Source organism: Phoca vitulina, unplaced genomic scaffold (genome assembly GCF_004348235.1).
Source record: "Phoca vitulina isolate PV1807 unplaced genomic scaffold, GSC_HSeal_1.0 scaffold50, whole genome shotgun sequence".
Taxonomy (NCBI): Eukaryota; Metazoa; Chordata; class Mammalia; order Carnivora; family Phocidae; genus Phoca; species Phoca vitulina.
The window spans coordinates 11,274,845-11,293,497 of NW_022589753.1; the positions used below are offsets into that span (position 1 = coordinate 11,274,845).

The following is an 18,653-nucleotide window of genomic DNA, read 5'->3' on the forward strand; positions in this document are numbered from 1 at the left end:
ATCAGAAAATACAGAAAAGGTAGGGGATGGGGATTAAAGAGTACACTTACCATGATGAAAAAAAATAAAATGATTAAAAAAAGAAAATGCAGGAAAGGGGTTGGAATCACCCATAATCCTGGCACCTAGAGATAACCGCTGTTACTGTCTTGGTCTCTAACCTTTTCAACTTTGTTAAGCTTCTTTTAAAATGTCACCTAGCATCTGTGTTAGTTTCCTAGGGCTGCTGTAACAGTACCACACACTGGGTGGCTTACACAACAGGAATTTATTTGCTTACAGCTCTGGAGGCTAGAAGTCCAAGCTCAAGGTGTCAACAGGTTTATTTCTTCTGAAGCCTCTCTCCTTGGCTTGCAGAGGGCTGCCCTCCCCCTGTGTCCTTACATAGTCTTTCTCCATGCACTCGTGCATTCCTGTTGTTTCTTTGTGTGTCTGAATTTCCTCTTATAAGGACACCAGTCAAATTGGATTAGGGCTCATCCTAATGGACTCATTTTATTTTTCATTTATATATGTGTGTGTGTGTGTGTGTGTGTATTGTTTTGTTTTGTTTTGTTTTTAGAAAGCATGCGCATGGGGGGTGAGGGGGGAGGGTAGAGGGAGAATCCCAAGCAAGCTCCCCGCCCAGCGAGGAGCCCCACATAGAGCTCGATCTCATGACTCCAAGATCATGACCCCAGCCAAAAGAGTCAGACACTCAACTGAGTACTCAGGAGCCCCTTTTATTTATATTTTTTAAAAGATTTTATTTGTGTGTGTGTGTGTGTGTTTAAGTAAACCACCTCCAACATGGAGCTTCAAATCACAACCCCAAGATCAAGAGTCACATGCCCTACCTTCTGGGCCAGCCAGGTGCCCCGATGGACTCATTTTAACTTAATCACCCCTTTAAAGGCTTTATTTCCAAATACTATCATGTTCTGAGGTGCTAGCAGTTAGGGCTTCAACATATGAATTTTCAAGGACACAATTCAGCGTATTACACCATCTGTGATACGTATCAGTCTCCTCTCCGTATGGTTCTGTGTTCCTTTGGTATTCATTTTCGTTCGTGCAGGCTTACACATTAAGCAGTAGTCACAGCAGTAGTTCTACGAGGTGAACCCCCTCCCTGCTCTGCTGCCTAGGCAAATTAGTTAGGATTACTAAGATTCAGATTTAACTCTCTCTGGACAAAAGACATTGTATTGTCTGGCATTTTGCTTATAACATCACAAACATCCTTTAGTTTTGTGTTTGCTAGAGAACATAATCCAGTATAGCTGAATAATCCAGTTGACTATTTAGATTAAAAATGCCAGTCTTTGGGCGCCTGGGGGGCTCAGTCAGTTAAGCGTGTGCCTTCCGCTCAGGTCATGACCCCAGGGTCCTGGGATCGAGTCCCGTGTCGGGCTCCCTGCTCAATGGGGAGTCTGCTTCTCCTTCTACCTTTCCCCCCTGCTCGTGATCTCTCTCTCCCTCAAATAGATAAATAAAATCTTTTTAAAAAATGCCAGTGTTTTACAAATGAGCCATTCAAGTATGCTTTCCAGTTTATTCTGTTTCCTTTAAAGTACTATCTGTGTCATTTACTCTTATCTTCAATCAACCGACTCTTTTGCTTACATTTATGGTAAAAGGAAATTTTTTACCATCATTGTACATGGGAAGTTAGTATAGTATTACTTGCCTTAAATTATTCTTAAAAATGAATACAGAACTATAAAGTGAAGTGTTCACTTATTGAATAGCCACCTAAAATTCTCTAATGTACCACTAGCAACTCCACCCTTCCACTTGCTCAGACAAAAGCCTGGAAGCCAGAGTAGTTGACTACTCTTCTTCGTGCTTCTCAGGCAGTCTGGCAGCAAATCTTACCAGTGTATACCTCCCAAATATCTGAAATTGTACTATTTTTCACCACCTTCACTGGTCCAAGCCATATTTTCTTTTGCCAGGATTATTACAATAGGCTGTAGCTCCCTTCACTGGAGTCTGTACACAGCAGTCAGAGGGATCCTATTTAAAAAAGCAAGTCAGATCCCGTCACTCCTCTGTTCACAACTCCAGTGTCTTCTCAGGTCAGTAATAGTTGGACTCCTTAACCATCCACTGCTCTTCCATCTCACTGACCCACTTCTAGCTGAATTGGGATCTATCTTGCTGTTCTTTGACATTCCAGGCAAAGTCTTACCTGAGGGTCTTAGCACTTGCTGTTTCTTCGTTGGAAGACTCTCCCCTCAGCTATGCATAGGTCATGCTCCTTCACGTCAGGTCTTTACTCATGACACCTGGTCGCAGTAAGGCTTTCCTTGATCACCCCATTTAAAATTGTAGCTACTCCCCCTACTCCTGCTCCAGAACTCCACCAGCTGTCATCCTATATAATTCGTATTTTTGTTTTGTGATTATATGTTTCCCATTAGAATGTAAGCTCCACGAGGGCAGGCATTTTTGTTTTGTTCACTGCTTATTCCCCATTGCCTAGAAAAGTTCCCGACCTATAGCAGATGCTCAGGTATTTACTCCAGTTGAATATACAGCAGCAGGAGTCCCACCTTGGGAAACAATGAGATATAATGGGAACACCTCCCAGTCTGGAGTCCCTCCAGTGGGTTTTTCTCCACGGCTACGTGGTAAGTGCTACTCGCCTCAGGGAGTCTGGCCAGTTGGAGGCTCAGCATTCAAGGCAAAAGAGAGCTTATAATTTGTCTGAAATTGAGTTTTTTTTCCAAGAGGTGATTGTTCAAATGCCAGGGAGGGAGGTGGAGGAGGGGAGAGGCAGGTAGGATTGGTTGGGAGCGCATCCCTGGGAGAGTTGCTTGGTGCCCAAGCACAGGAAGAAAATTGCTCTCCCTGCCCTCCCACAGCCTCGTCCCCCACCTGGCCCCAATGCTTCGGTTCTGTTCTGGAAAACACCCAGAAATGGCTCAAGCCTCAATCTGAACTCAGGTATAGTAGCTTGAACCTATGAGATGTGTTTGTCTAATTTCTTCCGTGAGCTACTTGCCAGGCTTTGGGATTTTTTGGAAACAAGTAAATCAGAGAATGAACGCCCTCTTTCGGCTTTTTCATAAGAGAGAAACTATGGCTTAAGTAATTGAAAATTTTATCCTTGGCGCCTTCAGTTGATTCTTAGCTGATCAAGAGGATACCGTGTTTATTTCATGTAGCCGTGGCGGCTGGCTCTTCCTCCTGAGGTAGTTTGAGTGTCATTCCAACAAATGCACACACCCTTAGCCTCAGAAATGTGTAATAAGAATGAAACAAAAGCAGTAGCCTCTTCTCTTCCAAGGCACTTACTACTCATGATACCAATATTGGTGGTTTTCATCTGTTATGGACCCAAATTGATCAACATTTTGACATGTAAACTCTTGATGAAGTTTATCAAAGCTGTGGGGCTAGGGTTGGGGGGGGTAGTCTTTCTAGACTTGATTCAGTGGTCACTTCACCTGAAATAAAACCACGTGGCCCTTCCTTGTGGGCGCGCTGGTCAGTACCGGAAGCTCTGTAAGCAAGTTTGAGGGACGACGACTTTCAGCCATTTTTTGCATGTTAGCATCTTTATTTCCATTTAGTAATAACGAGCAGCCAGATCTAGCCTTACAGGTTCCCCTGGAGTTGCTAGTATCTTGAATTTCTTTCCATTTATTTTAGGAGTAAAAGTCCCTCGCAATTTTCGACTGTTGGAAGAACTGGAAGAAGGCCAGAAAGGAGTAGGAGATGGCACAGTTAGCTGGGGTCTAGAAGATGACGAAGACATGACACTTACAAGATGGACAGGGATGATAATTGGGCCTCCAAGAGTAAGCGTCGAGCTACGGCTATAAATGTCAATGTCTTAAATTCACTGTGCCTCCTTTTAAGAAATATTAGCCTTATCACGGAAAAAACTCACCAATGGTATATTTTCTGAAATGTGGCTATTCTTTTTTGACCAGTTTCAGTTTATATATTTGAACCTCCTCTGATGCTGTTTAATCCCTCTACATGGTAAGCAAAAACCTGTTTAGACTCATAGTGTGAATTTACATGGCAATGTAGACAGGGAGGTGTGAGGTCCTTGCACCCTCACGTGTACTTAAGAACAAACTCTTGGGCTTATCAAATAATAAGTCTCCAGATACAGCCAATGTTCTGAAGACAGCGTCCAAATGAACTTTGGAAAGCCTTCATGGTTGTGGTTTTCATTCATGGTTTCCCGGGTCTACCACGCACCCATATCCTAATTAATCGGGCTGTTCAGCAAAGGCGATTGCCTGTCTGGTTGGCACTGGTCTCTTGCAGCACTGTGAGACCCAGAGGCCTTTGCATAGAAGACAGAAGACAATGGGGATGAGAAAATTGACCTCTCTTTTAGAGCTTCGTGATTTGTGAGAGTTCCCAGGCTTCATAATGCCAGCTAACTTTTTAGTGTACATAGTAAAACCCCCAAGAAATGTCATTGAATTCTCACAAGAACCTGTTGTTAGGGGCTACTACTGTGTCATCACATCCCATTTTACAGGTGAGGAAACAGACTCAGAGAAGTAAAGTTACTTGCCCAAAGTCACATAGCTGATAATTCCCAAGGGGGTTCTGACTCCGGAACCTGTGCTCCTAACCCTGTGCTACATTATCTCCTTTCTGTTTAGATTTTGAGATTTCATTTGTTCCCATTATAGAATTAGCTAGAATGTTAAGTAGTAATATGAGGTAGGAGTACAGAAATAGATTCCCATGATGTGACACTTGTTTCAGACAATGGGAGATTCTGCCTGAATGTAGCAGGACCTTTCCTGTGTGTGCTTGTGCTCGAAGATGATGGTGGCCATGCATTCTTTTCACTGCGTGCACAGGCTCTACACCAGCTCTGAGGGAAGTAGAAAGACATGTGGGATGTGGCCCCGGCTGAAACAAGGTCATGCTCATTAAGTGTTAGGAAAATCTGCTGTTCATCTTGGACCGTCGTAAACACTCTGGTGAATGACTGGCTTTGCCATTTAACGTTACCTCTTGAGTCATCTTTGATCCCATGGTTTTGTTTTTTGGGTTAAAGAAAAATATTCAATTTGCTGTTTTTATTCATTTCCTTATCTTTTTAAAAAAAATCTCTGAAAACCAGCATTTCTGGATCTACTAAATGCTGGGGAAAACTTGATCTAGAAAGCTTGTTTCTTCGTGGAGATCATTTCTTGCCATCTCTGGAAAGTCCACTGTGTGGTGATGGCTTCCTTCACTGCATTTCTTCTCTGCCTAAGAATGGTTCAGGTTTCTTGAGGATGAGAACCATTCTTCCCTCCTCCTAACTCACCAGAGCACCTGGAAATGACTCAGCATAGGGTAGTTGTTCAATAGATTTGTTCATTAGCAGACTGATTTTCAGGTTCTAACAAATTAAGAATGAACCATTGTACAACATTGCGAATACACTAAATACCACTGAATTATACACTTCAACAAATGAACAAACAAAATGAACCACCAGATTCCATTGGAAATATTTTGTTCTACCTACAACACCTTGGATTACCCTGGGTTTCATTTTAACTCTTTCCACAGGGGGCTCCCTTTTAATGAGCGGCTACAGTATGCAAGGTGCTTTCCACATGTTCTTTATACATATATGTATATGGTAGCTCTACTGAGATGTAATTCACATATTGTAGAATCCACTTACTGTAGAATACACTTGTAAAGTATACCGTTCGGTGGTTTTTGTTATATTCAGAATTGTGCAACTGTCACTAATTTCAGAACATTTTCATTACCCCAGAGAGAAACCTCCTTCCCCATTGGCAGTTGCTCCCAATCTGTCCCCCACCCCGCTCCCTCACCTTTGACCACCACTCATTTACTCTGTCCCTATGAATTTGTCTGTTCTGGACATTTCATATAAATGGAATCACACAACATGTGGTCTTTTGTGGTAGCTTTTACTGTTTTCAAGGTTCATACATGTTCTAGCACTTACCAGTAGTTCATTCCTTTTTATGGCTGAATAATATTCCATTGTGTAGATAGACCATATTTTCTTTATCCATTAACTAGCTGGTAGATATTTGGATTTTTTCCATTTTTGTGCCTATTATGAATAATGCTGCTATGAATATTTGTGTACAGGTTTTTGTATGGACATATGTTTTCATTTCTCTTAGGTGTATACCTAGGAGTTGAACCATCTGGATCATATGGTAACTTTATGTTTAACATTTTAAATAACGGTCAGACTGTTTTCCCAAGCGGCTACACCAGTTTATGTTTCCACTAGCAGTACGTGAGGGTTTCTGCTTCTCCACACCCTCACCAATGCTTGTCACTGACTGTTTTTTTTACCCCTATAGTTATGCTTGCCCTGGCTCCCCAAGGTTAAAAGCAAAGAAGAAAACTGTCTGCTTCTAGGTGCTTCCTGTGACCAGTCTGCTTTATGACTAACATACAAGGTGTATGCTGGGCCTCTGGAATATCAGCATAATTATTAAAGTATCTAAATAGAGCACTTGAGTAACTCATCTGCCTATTGTATTTTTGTGACTGTATAACTCAAAATCCTCCATCAAAAGTGATCCAGCAATTCTAGGAATTTACTCAGCTTTTTTTAATGTGTTACCCAAAGGCCTGTATGTACAGTTACTGAATGCAGTGTTTTCAGTAGTAGCAAAATACTGGAAACCACCTCAGAGTCTTCCAGTAGACCATAGTATGTACTGTTTAGCTGTTGAAAAGAAAGAGACAGAGATAATGTGTGCTGAAATGGAATGATTTCCGTGATATTTAAGTGAAAAAAGGTACAAAGCAGTATAGGATATGCTGCCACTGGGGTGGGGAGGAGTGGGGGGCAGAGGAAGAAGTCATACATATACTTGTGCTTCTTTGTGTTTGCAGTACTTTGGGGGGAACATGAAAGAAGTTGGTGACAGTGGTTGCCTTCTTCAAAAGGGATCTAGCTAGCTGGGACCAGGGTGGAAAGGAGACTTATTTTTTTACCATATACCTTTTCTGTACTCTGAGTTGCTTTAATTATATGTGTGTTAGCTATTTGATTTTTTTTTTTTTTAAGAAAGCAAGTTCTCCAAACCTAAAAGTAAGTTTCTCATCCAAGTGCCCTTTGCAGAATTCTGGCAAATGTCCAGTTGTCCACAGCATTAGATGTGGATTATTTCTACTCTGACCCCAGCGGCGCTAAGAATAGCCAGGTTACAGAGCATTTTCTCAGCTTCAGCGCTATTGACATCTTGAGCTGGATCATTCTTTGTTGTGGGGCTGTGCTGTGCATTGTGGGATTAGCAGCATCCCTGGTCTCTGCTCACCAGATACCAGTAGCACCTCCCTCCCCCAGTTGTGACAGCCATTAATGTCTCCAGATGTTGCCTAATTCCCACCCCACCCTGAGGGGGGTGGGCAGAAATTGCTGTGGTTGAGAAACACTGTGTCTCTGGGGTTGTCCAAGATAATGTTTTTAGGTGCGGGTTAGAGCATGGGTGTGTGTTTATACACGTACTTATCTAAAAATACTGTATGCATGCTTAAGAACAAAACATAATTACAGGAATGTATGAGGTAAAAGGAGGGTGATCCTTCCCCCATTTCATTATACTCCCCGCAGAATGAGTGTGTTTCTACCGGCTTTTGCTTTGGGTGCACAAACATAAGTATATATCCTTTTTAATAAAAATGAGACCTTGCTATGCATAATGTTTTGTAACTTCATTTTTTTCACTTAACAGATGGTTAACAGATGGTGGATGTCTTTCCATATCAGTGCATATTGATCTCTTTTTAAAAAGCTTTATGTGGCATGTCTGATACATGAATATATCCTCATAAAAATTCTCAAACAATACAGAGTATGTAAAGTAAGAAGTTCACTTTGTTCCCCTTAACTCTGTGTTAGTCAGGAAAAGAGAAACCATGCTATGTATTTCAACAGAGAGAATTTAATATAGGAAGTTGATCAAATTAGTATTGCCCTGAAAAAGCAGAGAAGGCACACTGTGGGATCACAGAGATAACACTGCAGGAAACAACAGCTTAGCCCTGGGGCTGGGAGGACATTGGAGGGGGCACAGCCATCAGAACCGAGCACCGGGAGGAGTGGTCCCAGGAGGCAGTGACAATGTTGGGGACACTGAAAGACACTGGAAACCAGAGCAGCTCTCATGGCCTAGATGAGGGGCGCACGCAGGCTGACGTGGCAGGAACAGAAAGCGAATGGAAAAGAATAAGTGCTTCCTTTCTCCTGTGTATTTTATATTAGGATTGTGTGGTTAGCTGGACAATTTAGTCTTTCGGTTCTAGAATATTTTAAGTGGCACTAGCATTGACTTGGAGAAATGAATAGTTAATGTTGCCTGAAGACTGGTCTGGTGGCTCACTCAGCAGGATACCCTGACTGGTGGCAAGAGGGAGAGGCTCTGTACAGAGGAAAATTGTGTCTTGTCACCGTCTGGAGGGGCGTGCAGGTGCCCACTTAAGCTCCAAGCCCAACTTCCTCAGCTCTGCTTTTGGATACTGGGGCTGGGACTCTGCAAACTACAGGTTTCCTTTGCCAGCTGGTGCCCTATTAGGTTCCTCCAGTCAGGGACACAGGAGAGCGCCTGAGAGGCAAGGAGAAGGGACTTGCTTCTGCTTGTTTGCCTGTTCTTTCTGCGCCACTCTGGTAATGGCCCTTCATCCCGGCATCAGCAGTGGGTACCAGCCTCCAGCTCTGGGGGGCACTCCCAGAGCCGGCCTGCAGCACCCCTCCTCAGAGGTCTGAGTTCATCTCTAGAGACCTCTGGCCCTGAGCCTCTAGGTCTGAAAAACTGGCTTATTCCCTTGGTTCCCCCAGCCTTAAGGGGTGCCACCTGTTTTCTGCAGGTTACCCCTGTGTTAGCTCAGGTTCCCTTTTTGTGTTTTCAGTCCGGTGACACCTGTTTAACCAATTTCCTATGTTAAATTCTCTGTTAAAATGCCTAGTGTTCTGTCTTGTCTCCTGGCTTATCCCTAACTGCCATATCCCTGCTCTCCAGATGAACTGTGAGCAGCATCCGGTCCATCTCCTTCCACACCTCTTCCTGTGCATTTTCCTCCCTGTCTTCGTCCAGAGCCATATAGACTTTCACTTTTTGAAGGGCCCACACCTTGTTCTCACACAGCACATGCCCACCTTGGATAGCGCACATAAGTTAAGTACGCCTGCGCAAGATTTCACTTGAGTAGCGGTCATCTGGTTGACCTGAGTCACCTTTTTATATACTGACAGTTTGTGATTTTCTCGTTTTTGCAACCAGTACCTTTTCCTTTTGTCATATCTCCTACATTTTAAAGATACATTTATTTCACAATACTTTTAGACTTACAGAAAAAGTGGAAGGGTAGTAGGGAAAGTTCCATGTGTACCCCTCCCCCAGTTTCCCCTGTTGTTAGCATCTTATATTGGGATAGTACATTTGTGACCACCAGTGGCCCCATATTGATGCATTACTATTAACTAAAGTCCATATCTTATTCAGGTGTTCTTAGCTTTTACCTTGTGTGTATTTTCTATTCCAGAATCCTATCTGAGATACTACATTATATTTTTATTGTCATATCCTGGGCTTCTCGTGGCTGTGACAATTTCAGGTTTTTCTTGGTTTTGTTGCCCTTGACAATTTTGAGGCATACTGGTTAGGTATTTTGTAGAATGTCTGTATTGGAATTTATCTGACATTTTTCATCATGATTCGGCTGGGATTCTCGTGTATATATTTTAGGCCCAGGAAAAGTTTGTCATCTTTAGGCTGCGGCCTGTAGTGTCTAGTGGATGAAACAACGTGTGTGCACATTAATGTAGGCTCAGTTGGAGGGGGGTGTCTGTCTGCTTTTATAGGTTGTACATATTCTGCAACTGGCTGGCTGTACCAAGACCCATGTCTTGGCAGTCTTTCCATGTATGTGTCTGGGCCTCAGCCTTTGAAAAGGCTACAAAGTATCCAATTTTAGGAATATGCCATATTTGTTCAGTCAGTCCCTTGCAGGTGGACATTTAGATTGTTTGTAGTTATTTTTGCTATTGCAGATGATGCTTCACTTTTTTTTTTTAATGCTTCACATTTTTGTGCATAAGTACAAGTCTGCCTGTAGGAAGTTCCTAGAAATAGTCTTGCTGGTTTAAGCATGCCTGTTTCACATTTTGATAGGCACTGCCAGATTGCCCCGTGAAGCTCAAGCCACGTCAATAAAGTGGAAAGTGTTTCATGATCAGATAATGAATCTTGAGAAGTGTTCCTCATAGACAGAATGCTCTAGCAGTTCTTCTTCAGGCATAATTCCTTTCTTCGGTAAAACCTTTTTACAAAGCAGGTCTTGGAACACTAGTAAACAAAACAACAGAAGAAAACCAGAACCCTGTTTTCTACAGAAGTCTTGCTTTGTACTTTTTAATGATCCTTCAGGTGTCTTTATGTTCACTTGACGAGGCATTTTTTACTGTGTTCCAGTGAAGTTGCCAGTTGAACATCAATGGTCAGAAATTTGGTATTTTTTGCCTTCTAAGAAGTTAGTCATAGAATGCACATTTTTAAATTAGACTTCATAGTGTCAAAAGTGATAAGATTTAAAATATGTAATAATCAGAATCCTGTTACCGAGCTGCTCACCTTCTTAGCCATTTTGATGCTGTTGTTAATAGAATGATTAGTGAAATTTTTTCGAGACTGATAAGCCACAAAGCATACTGGAAGGTGAATACATTGGTGCATCAGAACCTCCAAAATGTGATACCGAATATTTTTTAAAAGACTTACTGATTTTGATACTTACCACAAGCCCATGCCCCCAGGGACTATTTTATATAAGAAATTCTATCTGAATTGTGTGACAAAACCATTGAGTATGAATGTAGGACAGACATCCAGAGATGAACTTGGGATCCATGCAGTCAACAGATCCTGCCGAGTGCATGGTTGCTGATGGAGACTGTGCTAGGTGCTGAATATAGACCTTTCATCATATTTTCCATAAATCCCTGTGTGCTTCCTTCTTGTTGTGTTGACGCAGTGAATTTTTGTCTTCTGAGGGAGCACCTTAGTTGCAGCAAGCTATTCATTTTATAAACTTGCAAAGAGCAATATTCGAGTCAAGGAACATTTGAGTACCAGTTCTGTTGAGGCCCCTACACTCCTTGTTCTTAGTTTATCAAGGGAGGTCTGACAGAAGACTTCAGATGGGGAGTCAGGAGGACTTCTGAGAAGAAGGTGCCCTTGAGCCAAAGAGCTGCAGGATGGACACAGAACAGCAACTGGTGTTGGGGCCCCAAGGTAGAGAGAAGTTGGGGCTAGATGGAGAGGAAGAAGAAGAAACAAGAGGAAGGCGGGGGTGCGCAGGGTCCAATCCAAGAACATGGGCTTCCTTCTCGGGTCACTAGCTGCCATTGGAGGGGTTAAGTTCTTGGTTTTGAAAGATCAGCCAGGCTGCTGTATGGAGAACAGATTGTAGGGGGAGCAAGAAAGAGCAGAGACGTGGGGTGATTGAGACGAGGGGCATGGTAGAGGGAAGTGGGTGGGTGTGGGATCGCTCTTGGAGGTGGAAGCTAAAACCTTTTGATTAGAAGGTAGGGGGTAAGAGAAAAGGGAATTGTGGCTGGCTGCTAGGTTTTGCTTTAACTAACTGCTAGGTGGTGGTGCCATTTATAAAGGAAGAAGAGGAAGAGCAGGTTGAGGGTGGGTGGAAATCCAGAACTGAGTTTAGGTTTGTCACAGTTTGGAGTACCTGTTAAGTGGATGTGAAAGGTTTCTATGGCTGTATTATGAATGCCTTCTGAATCTTAAAATATGTTCCAGTTTTTTTCTTAGGGCTAGACCACTGTTTAGATGGAATGTTTTCAAGGATTGAAATCACATCTTCTGTAATTGATTCCCCCCAAAGACAGCTAGATGTCGCTGTTTACACAGGAGCCGTTACTTGTGCAGGTGGCACTGAGGAAGGCGGGAGCACTGGTGCCCTGGACGGGGACCCATTGGAGGGTGGGTTGCCCTGCCTTCAAGGGGGCCAACCTAATGGGGACACGTCACCTTTCAGGGTGGTCTTTAGACACGTAAATGATAACATTGCCACTTCATGTAGGACAGAAAGCTGTGGACTAACCTGTGTGATGACTGAACTGGGTGACGTTTGAGCAGGTGATGCTTGAGCTGGGTCTTGATGGATGTGCAGTAGTTCGGGGGCGGGGGGGCAGGGCGCTCTAGGCAGGTGGAACAGCCGCTACCGACAGCACATTTTCTGCTCATCGGGTGGAAGTTACAGGGAAAAGTTCATTGCCGTGGGGGATTGGACTTTCCAGTTTTTTCGACAGAGCCGCGGTTGGCGTTTGAAGAAGGACAGTCTTTTCCTCTGCGGGCCTGGCATCCGTGGCTGCCCGCCTCACCCACTGCGTGCTGTAATCTCTCAGGTCGATGTAAAGCCTGCAGGGAGAGATGGTGCGGCACACAGCCCCAGAGTAATGAGGTGGTGGGAAAGCGGCCCTCGTATCTGCACCCGCACCCCCTAATTTGTGTTTCATTTTGAAGTTCTTCTAAAGAGCCGCCTGTTCTGTGCTTTGCACATGGTGGTAGTGAATGCATTGGCTGATGACCCTGGTGTGAGTAAACGTTTAGTGTGGCTTCCCAGAGTAAAGAATGCCTCTTACACAGCATTGCCCAGAGCACAGGACGGGTCTGCAAAGTAGAGAAATTAGTGTACAAACAAGTCCATCTGGTTGGACTTACATAACACTAACTTGAAATTTCAGTGATACTCTTGTAAATTTTCTTTGTATTCCCCCGAGATAAGAGTTCGTAGACACTAGTGTGGGGACTAGTTACTACTGACTTCACGGGTAACAGGTAGACAGCCTCTGTGTAGAGGAAGCACGTGCACCAGTTCTGCAGGCAGGAATAAATGGGGTTTCAAAAGATCTGCCTTTGAATTCATAGTTTGTAATTGCCTGACGTCTCTGTACCTTTTTTTTCCAGACAATTTATGAAAACCGAATATACAGCCTTAAAATAGAATGTGGACCTAAATACCCAGAAGCACCCCCCTTTGTAAGATTTGTAACAAAAATTAATATGAATGGAGTTAATAGTTCTAATGGAGTGGTAAGTTGTTTTTCCTGCCCATACTTGTTCCTTTGGGTTGAGAAATGCTTTGTACTTAAACATCAGGGGCGCTGTGGCCCTAAGTCCATATATTTCTTGGTGGTTTGATGCTGAAATATACTGCAGTATGAACATACGCAGACTCGGGGTGAGGGCCTGTTCCCCAGCTATATTTAAATCATCGTTCGTGCCACACTCACTCCGGGCCAACACCGTGCGGCTCTCTTGAGATAGGAGCTCATTCTGTCTTCATGATGCACCCTCATGAGGTAGAGATGGGGAGCCTGCGGCACAGGGCTGCAAAGTCCTGTCCAGGGTCATACTCATACTTCCCGAGCCTTACTTACGATACATGCTATTTTTTCTCCTTTAATGGCCTTGCTTTTTAAATTTATTTTTATTACCATAAATGGAAAACCAGTCTCACTTGACATAAGAAGGCAGTAGTGGCAGTAGTAAATACTACAAAATCGAAGTGATGCTAATAAATTCTTCCTCCATAGGTTTCTTGCCAAAGGCGTTGAGCCTTTGAGACCTGCTCTCTTGTTCAAAGGGGAGATCAACGAGCGTTGAAGGGTTTTACATGTTAAGCATCATGTGAGCTAAGCCTTTGTTTTGAGATATTCAGAAGACTTGAAAGAAAAGCAAAAAAGAGATGAGCCTTGTTGCTGTGTGTTCAGTGTTTCATGTTGCATCTGAGTTCCACCAAAAGTCCTGAACCCAGAACTCGACCCACACTTTGGGAGATTTCTTTTGGGAATTGCTGCACAAACTTGAGAGTGTGACTCGGAGGCAGGTCCTTGTCACGAGAGCGTGGATCTGGGCCACCGCTCGCCTTTGCTCCTTACTGCCCTGTGCGCCGTTAGCATCCACCACCTGGGTGTGGCGTTGAGAAAGGACCCTGAGCCATAGCAGCCCGTCCAGGAGAGCAGGTCACTGTTCTAGAGCCAGCTGGACTCTTGCCAAGTGTCAGGGCCGTTTCTCTAAGGGTGGCTTTACTTATCCATAGTTTCCTTCTCCCAAATGGTGAGGGTTTGGGACACAAACCAGGAAACACAGACTGACCGGAGGGAGGGATCACGCAGGTTATTTTCTGCATATCAGATACCATTGTGTGATGGGCATGTTCAACTGGAAAAATGCATTTTACTCCTATCTGCAGCTTTACTCCAGCACATAGCAATGCATTTGTTTGAGAGCCTGACAGTTTTTTGTTTGCCTTTTCGTAGGTGGACCCAAGAGCCATATCAGTGCTAGCAAAATGGCAGAATTCATATAGCATCAAAGTTGTCCTGCAAGAGCTCCGGCGCCTAATGATGTCTAAAGAAAACATGAAACTCCCTCAGCCGCCTGAAGGACAGTGTTACAGCAATTAATCAAAAAGAGAAACCACAGGCCCTCCCCTCTCCCCCCCATTCGATTTAAGCAGTCATTTTCCACAGTAGTACATTTTCTAGATACGTCTTGTAGACCTCAAAGTACTGGAAAGGAAGCTCCCATTCAAAGGCAATTTATCTTAAGATACTGTAAACAATACTAATTTTTTTGTCCATTTGAAATATATAAGTTGTGCTATAACAAATCATCCTGTCAAGTGTAACCACTGTCCACATAGTTGAACTTCTGGGATCAGGAAAGTATATTTAAATTGATTCCCATCATAACCGGTGGGGCACATCTAACTCAACTGTGAAAAGACACATCACACAATCACCTTGCTGCTGATTACATGGCCTGGGGTCTCTGCCTTCTCCCCTTCTCCTCCCCCTGCCTCCCTGCCTCCTCCCCTCCTTCCCTCCCTCCCTCCCTCCCTCCCTCCATCCCTGCAACAGCCCTCCAGCTTGGGGTGGCTTGCTAGAGTAGGTGTGAAGGTTTCAGGTCGCAGCCTGTGGGACTACTGCTGGGTGTGCGGGGGTGCTCCGGCTGCACCCCTGGTTTCTTTTTTTTAAGTCTTAAATGATGCCCTCCCCCCTCCAAGCCATCATCCTTTCTCCACTTCCCATGACCACCCTTGGCCGAAGCATAGATTGTAACCCCCTCTGCTCCCCTCTGAAATTGGCCTTTGGTGAGGAATTCAGGGCTTTCCCATATCTTCTCCCCCACCTTAATCGAGGGGTGCTGCTTTTTCCTTCCTCCTCCTCAAGACCCTTTTTGCACCATTACCACCCAACACTGTCCACGACACTTCCTTGCTTTGGCCAGAAGCCATCAGGTAAGGTTGGAAAGAGTCTCTGACTTCCCTCATTTAGTTTTGGAACCACATTTACTCACTCTCCACCAGCCTGGGAATGAATATTGGGTCCTCAGCCCTGCCACCTTCTGCTGTCATCGTCAGCTGATGCGGTTTTTTAGCTCAGGTTTTGATAAAGTGAAAAGAACAGTCACCAGGGGTACTCAGATCTGCCAGCTCTCAAAGTGCTTGGTGGTTAAACTTGGAGAAAGGCCACAGAAGACACTTGTAAGCACACACGATCCCTCTGAATGAATTGTTTTCTTTTCCTGTAATTGCTTTGGCTTTTAAAAATTGAAGTTTTAAACAGGGTTCTCACGTGGTCGTCTTACAATCCATTTGGGTCTAGTTTGGAATCTGACAACTGGAACGAAAAAGAACCTTGAATTCGGTGCATACTTTGGTTTTGGTGCTGCTGCTTCCCACGGTCCTCAGCAGGGATTAAGAAAGAACTCGGTGTGCACAGCAGATCCCCGAAATTGGCGGGCTTGACTTCCTGGCAAATTGCTGCATTTTTCCACTTTTCTGTTCAGGACCACTAAATGCTGAGATATGGATGCATACCGAAATAAAAGCGATTCATTGTGTTCTAAAGTTTTTTTTTTTTTTTTTTAATTTAGTGTTTGTATAAAACCACCTTTTGAAGCAGCAACTATCAAGTCTGAAAAGCAATCGATGTTTCCATTAATCTTTTTCTGGGGGATACCTTAGTTCTAAGGATTTAACATCCTGTAAGTAAAGTTGAACATAACAGTATTCCATAAGCAGCCTTTTTATTGTCAGACCATTGCCTGATTTTAATATAATAAAAAAAAAAGTGTGCGTTAATATTTAAGAAGCTGTGCCCTTCTTCCTCTTGGCATGTAATTTAGGAACAGACTTTGATGTTTTAGATGCTTTGGGATTCAAACTGATGTCCTAAATCAGGGGTCGGCAAACCTCTTTCCTCCAAGGACCTAAGTAAGTAAATACTTGGGCTTTGTGAGCCAAGAGGCAAAATTAAAGGTACTATGTAAATATTTATATAGTGAGAGAAAACAGATTTCCACAAAATTGTTTATTGATGGAATTCAAAATCTAGTAATTGAGTATAGTTCTTTTCTAATGTTACAGGTCAACTAATGAGAGAAATGGAATTCTTTTTTTTTAGAGGATAACATTTTGCTTACTGGAATTTAAAGTTAGTATTCTTGATTTATCAAATCCGTTGTATGATTTATCAAATCCATTGTATGATATATCAAGTCCGTTGTAAATGTTCATCTGTAGAAATCATTCTTCATCAAACAGGCAGTGGGCCAGGTTTGGCCCATGGACCACAGTTTGCCAACCCCTGTCCGACAAGGTTACGGTGAAAAGGGCGGGGGCGGGGGAGTCTTTCCTTTAAGTAGCTTTGTGGGACTCCAGCTATTAAGTCCCCTCTAGTACCTACTTACCAGCTGGATTTAGTAGTCTATTGGGAAGGGAAATATAGGACTTTCACATGGATTTCTGGTGTTGGAGACGAGTTTTGCCTGACAATTGACAGTTTGTCTACTACCTACTGTGTACGGAGTGGAAATGTGTCTGTGGTTGTTTTTATCCAGGATTTGAACTTCCTGCTGTGGTCCCAACCGCCAGCAGGCATGACCTTGGTGTCCTGTGCCAGGAGCCAGGCCATTCTTTCGTGGCTGTCGGGGCCAGCTCACATGTCAGAACCTGGTGCCTGGGTGGAGCCAGATTGTTCCTACCAGGCCACCCTCCAGAAAGCACTGCCCAAATGTCTGCCATATGGGTCCCTAGGAGGCCTCCGGAGTGAATCACTGCCTTCCAGCTGTGGGTTCTTCACTCTTAGTCCTTAGCTCCCCCGAGGGAGGGAAGGGACAGGGGAGGTTCTAAAATTATTTCAAAATGCTCCTGGAAAACCCCAAGGCAAATTCAGGGCTAACTCTAAAGGTGGCAGCTCTCATGGGCTGCGTGACCTCCAGAGAGAAGAGCCATCTGAAATGCTAGAGTGCACCTTTCACCTTCTTAGTGCGCCACACAGAACTGACCTCAGAGCTTTTGGAAAATCAGCTGGAACTGTCTTGTGATAATGGAGTCTGATTTGTGCTTATGTCCCAGAGTCATGTGATTTGCTCCTCATTGTTGCTGATGGGTTTACAGGTATGTCTGCCATCCGGGCGTCAATTTAGGGCACAGAAGAAGCGCTCATCCGGGGGCTAAGCGCACTGCTTCACCAGGTGGCCTCAGCTCACACGCCTCCAGTCCCCAGCGCCTGCCAGGTCTTTGCTCTTGAGAGAAGATACTTGTGTTCTTTCTCACTGTGTAGACCTGCAGGGTGTGGGGGTGCACGGAGGTCTCCAGGGTAATCTGAGTGGGAGAGGAAGCACCCCTTCTGATACACCAACAGCAAACCATGCTGGGTCTCCACTACCCCATGACCTTGGACTTTGATCTCGAGATGAGGGCTCTTGAGCTTCGTCTCAGCTCTGCTGGGAAGGTTCCTGGAGCCTTCTGGGTGGGGGCAGCCCTGACACTGGGGGCAGCCCTGACACTGGTGCCTTGTGATGGTGTCGAGTCCATGGCACGGACTCCACGGGCTGCAGCCCTGTCCGCCCTGTCAGGGCGCCCTGCTCGGCCTCTTGCCCTTTTGTGCCCCCTCCCTGCTCCCAGGGAGCTAGTGGACACGCAGCCACGTTCCCCTTCCTTGTTCGTGCCTGCTCCATGTTACTCCGTCATCAGAACCCCTTGGGGCGTCACATTAGGGAACTCCCCTTCCTTACTCAGCAGAGGAGGAAGTTCTAAGGAAGGGCAGCTTGTGAAAGCAGGTCGTCTTTGCAGCTTGCGAGTCATCCTCTGCCGGCTGGAGGCCGTGCCGACTACATAGCGCTGAGCTGTACACATGGTACCTGGATGGATCTTGAAGGCTTTCTTGGGATGACATGAAGTTTTACTTGCTTTTGCTTTTAGTCCAAGCCGCCTCACATTGCCTGGAGGTGACCTTGGAGGAGGGGAGGTCTTCGTGCTAGAGCCTAAGGTCTAGCTGCCGCGAGACAACACAGTGTGTGTTCACGGTCTCACTCTGAACCAGAACACGGAGTTCGGGCGTGTGCCTGATGCCGCGCAGGCGGGGGCGGGATGGGTACGTGTGCGAGGGATGTGGGCTCAGTGAATGCCAGCTCTTTGATTGCAAGACAGACAATGCAGATTTTTATGTGAGATCTCCCAACACTAGTGTGTCGACGGACCAACTTTTCATTCTGTGTGTAGAACAAAGTGCCGATGCAGCCGGCAGGCCACGGGAGAGCTGTTCGGCCCTAAGGCTCTGTCACCGGCTGCACCTTGACCCTCCCGAGATGGTGATCATGGTGGCCTTTGCC

General features: G+C 44.6%; 1 protein-coding gene across 1 annotated transcript in view; it reads left to right on the forward strand.

The window, feature by feature from the left end:
• The window catches only part of UBE2V1 (ubiquitin conjugating enzyme E2 V1), a 30,897-nt gene extending 14,774 nt beyond the window's left edge, over positions 1 to 16,123 (forward strand). The window contains exons 2-4 of the mRNA XM_032387555.1: positions 3,640 to 3,788; positions 12,936 to 13,061; positions 14,291 to 16,123. Of these exons, the coding sequence (XP_032243446.1) occupies positions 3,640 to 3,788; positions 12,936 to 13,061; positions 14,291 to 14,437 (422 nt within the window). The 3' untranslated portion in view covers positions 14,438 to 16,123. The remainder of the gene's footprint in view (positions 1 to 3,639; positions 3,789 to 12,935; positions 13,062 to 14,290) is intronic.
• The last annotated feature ends 2,530 nt before the right edge of the window (positions 16,124 to 18,653 follow it).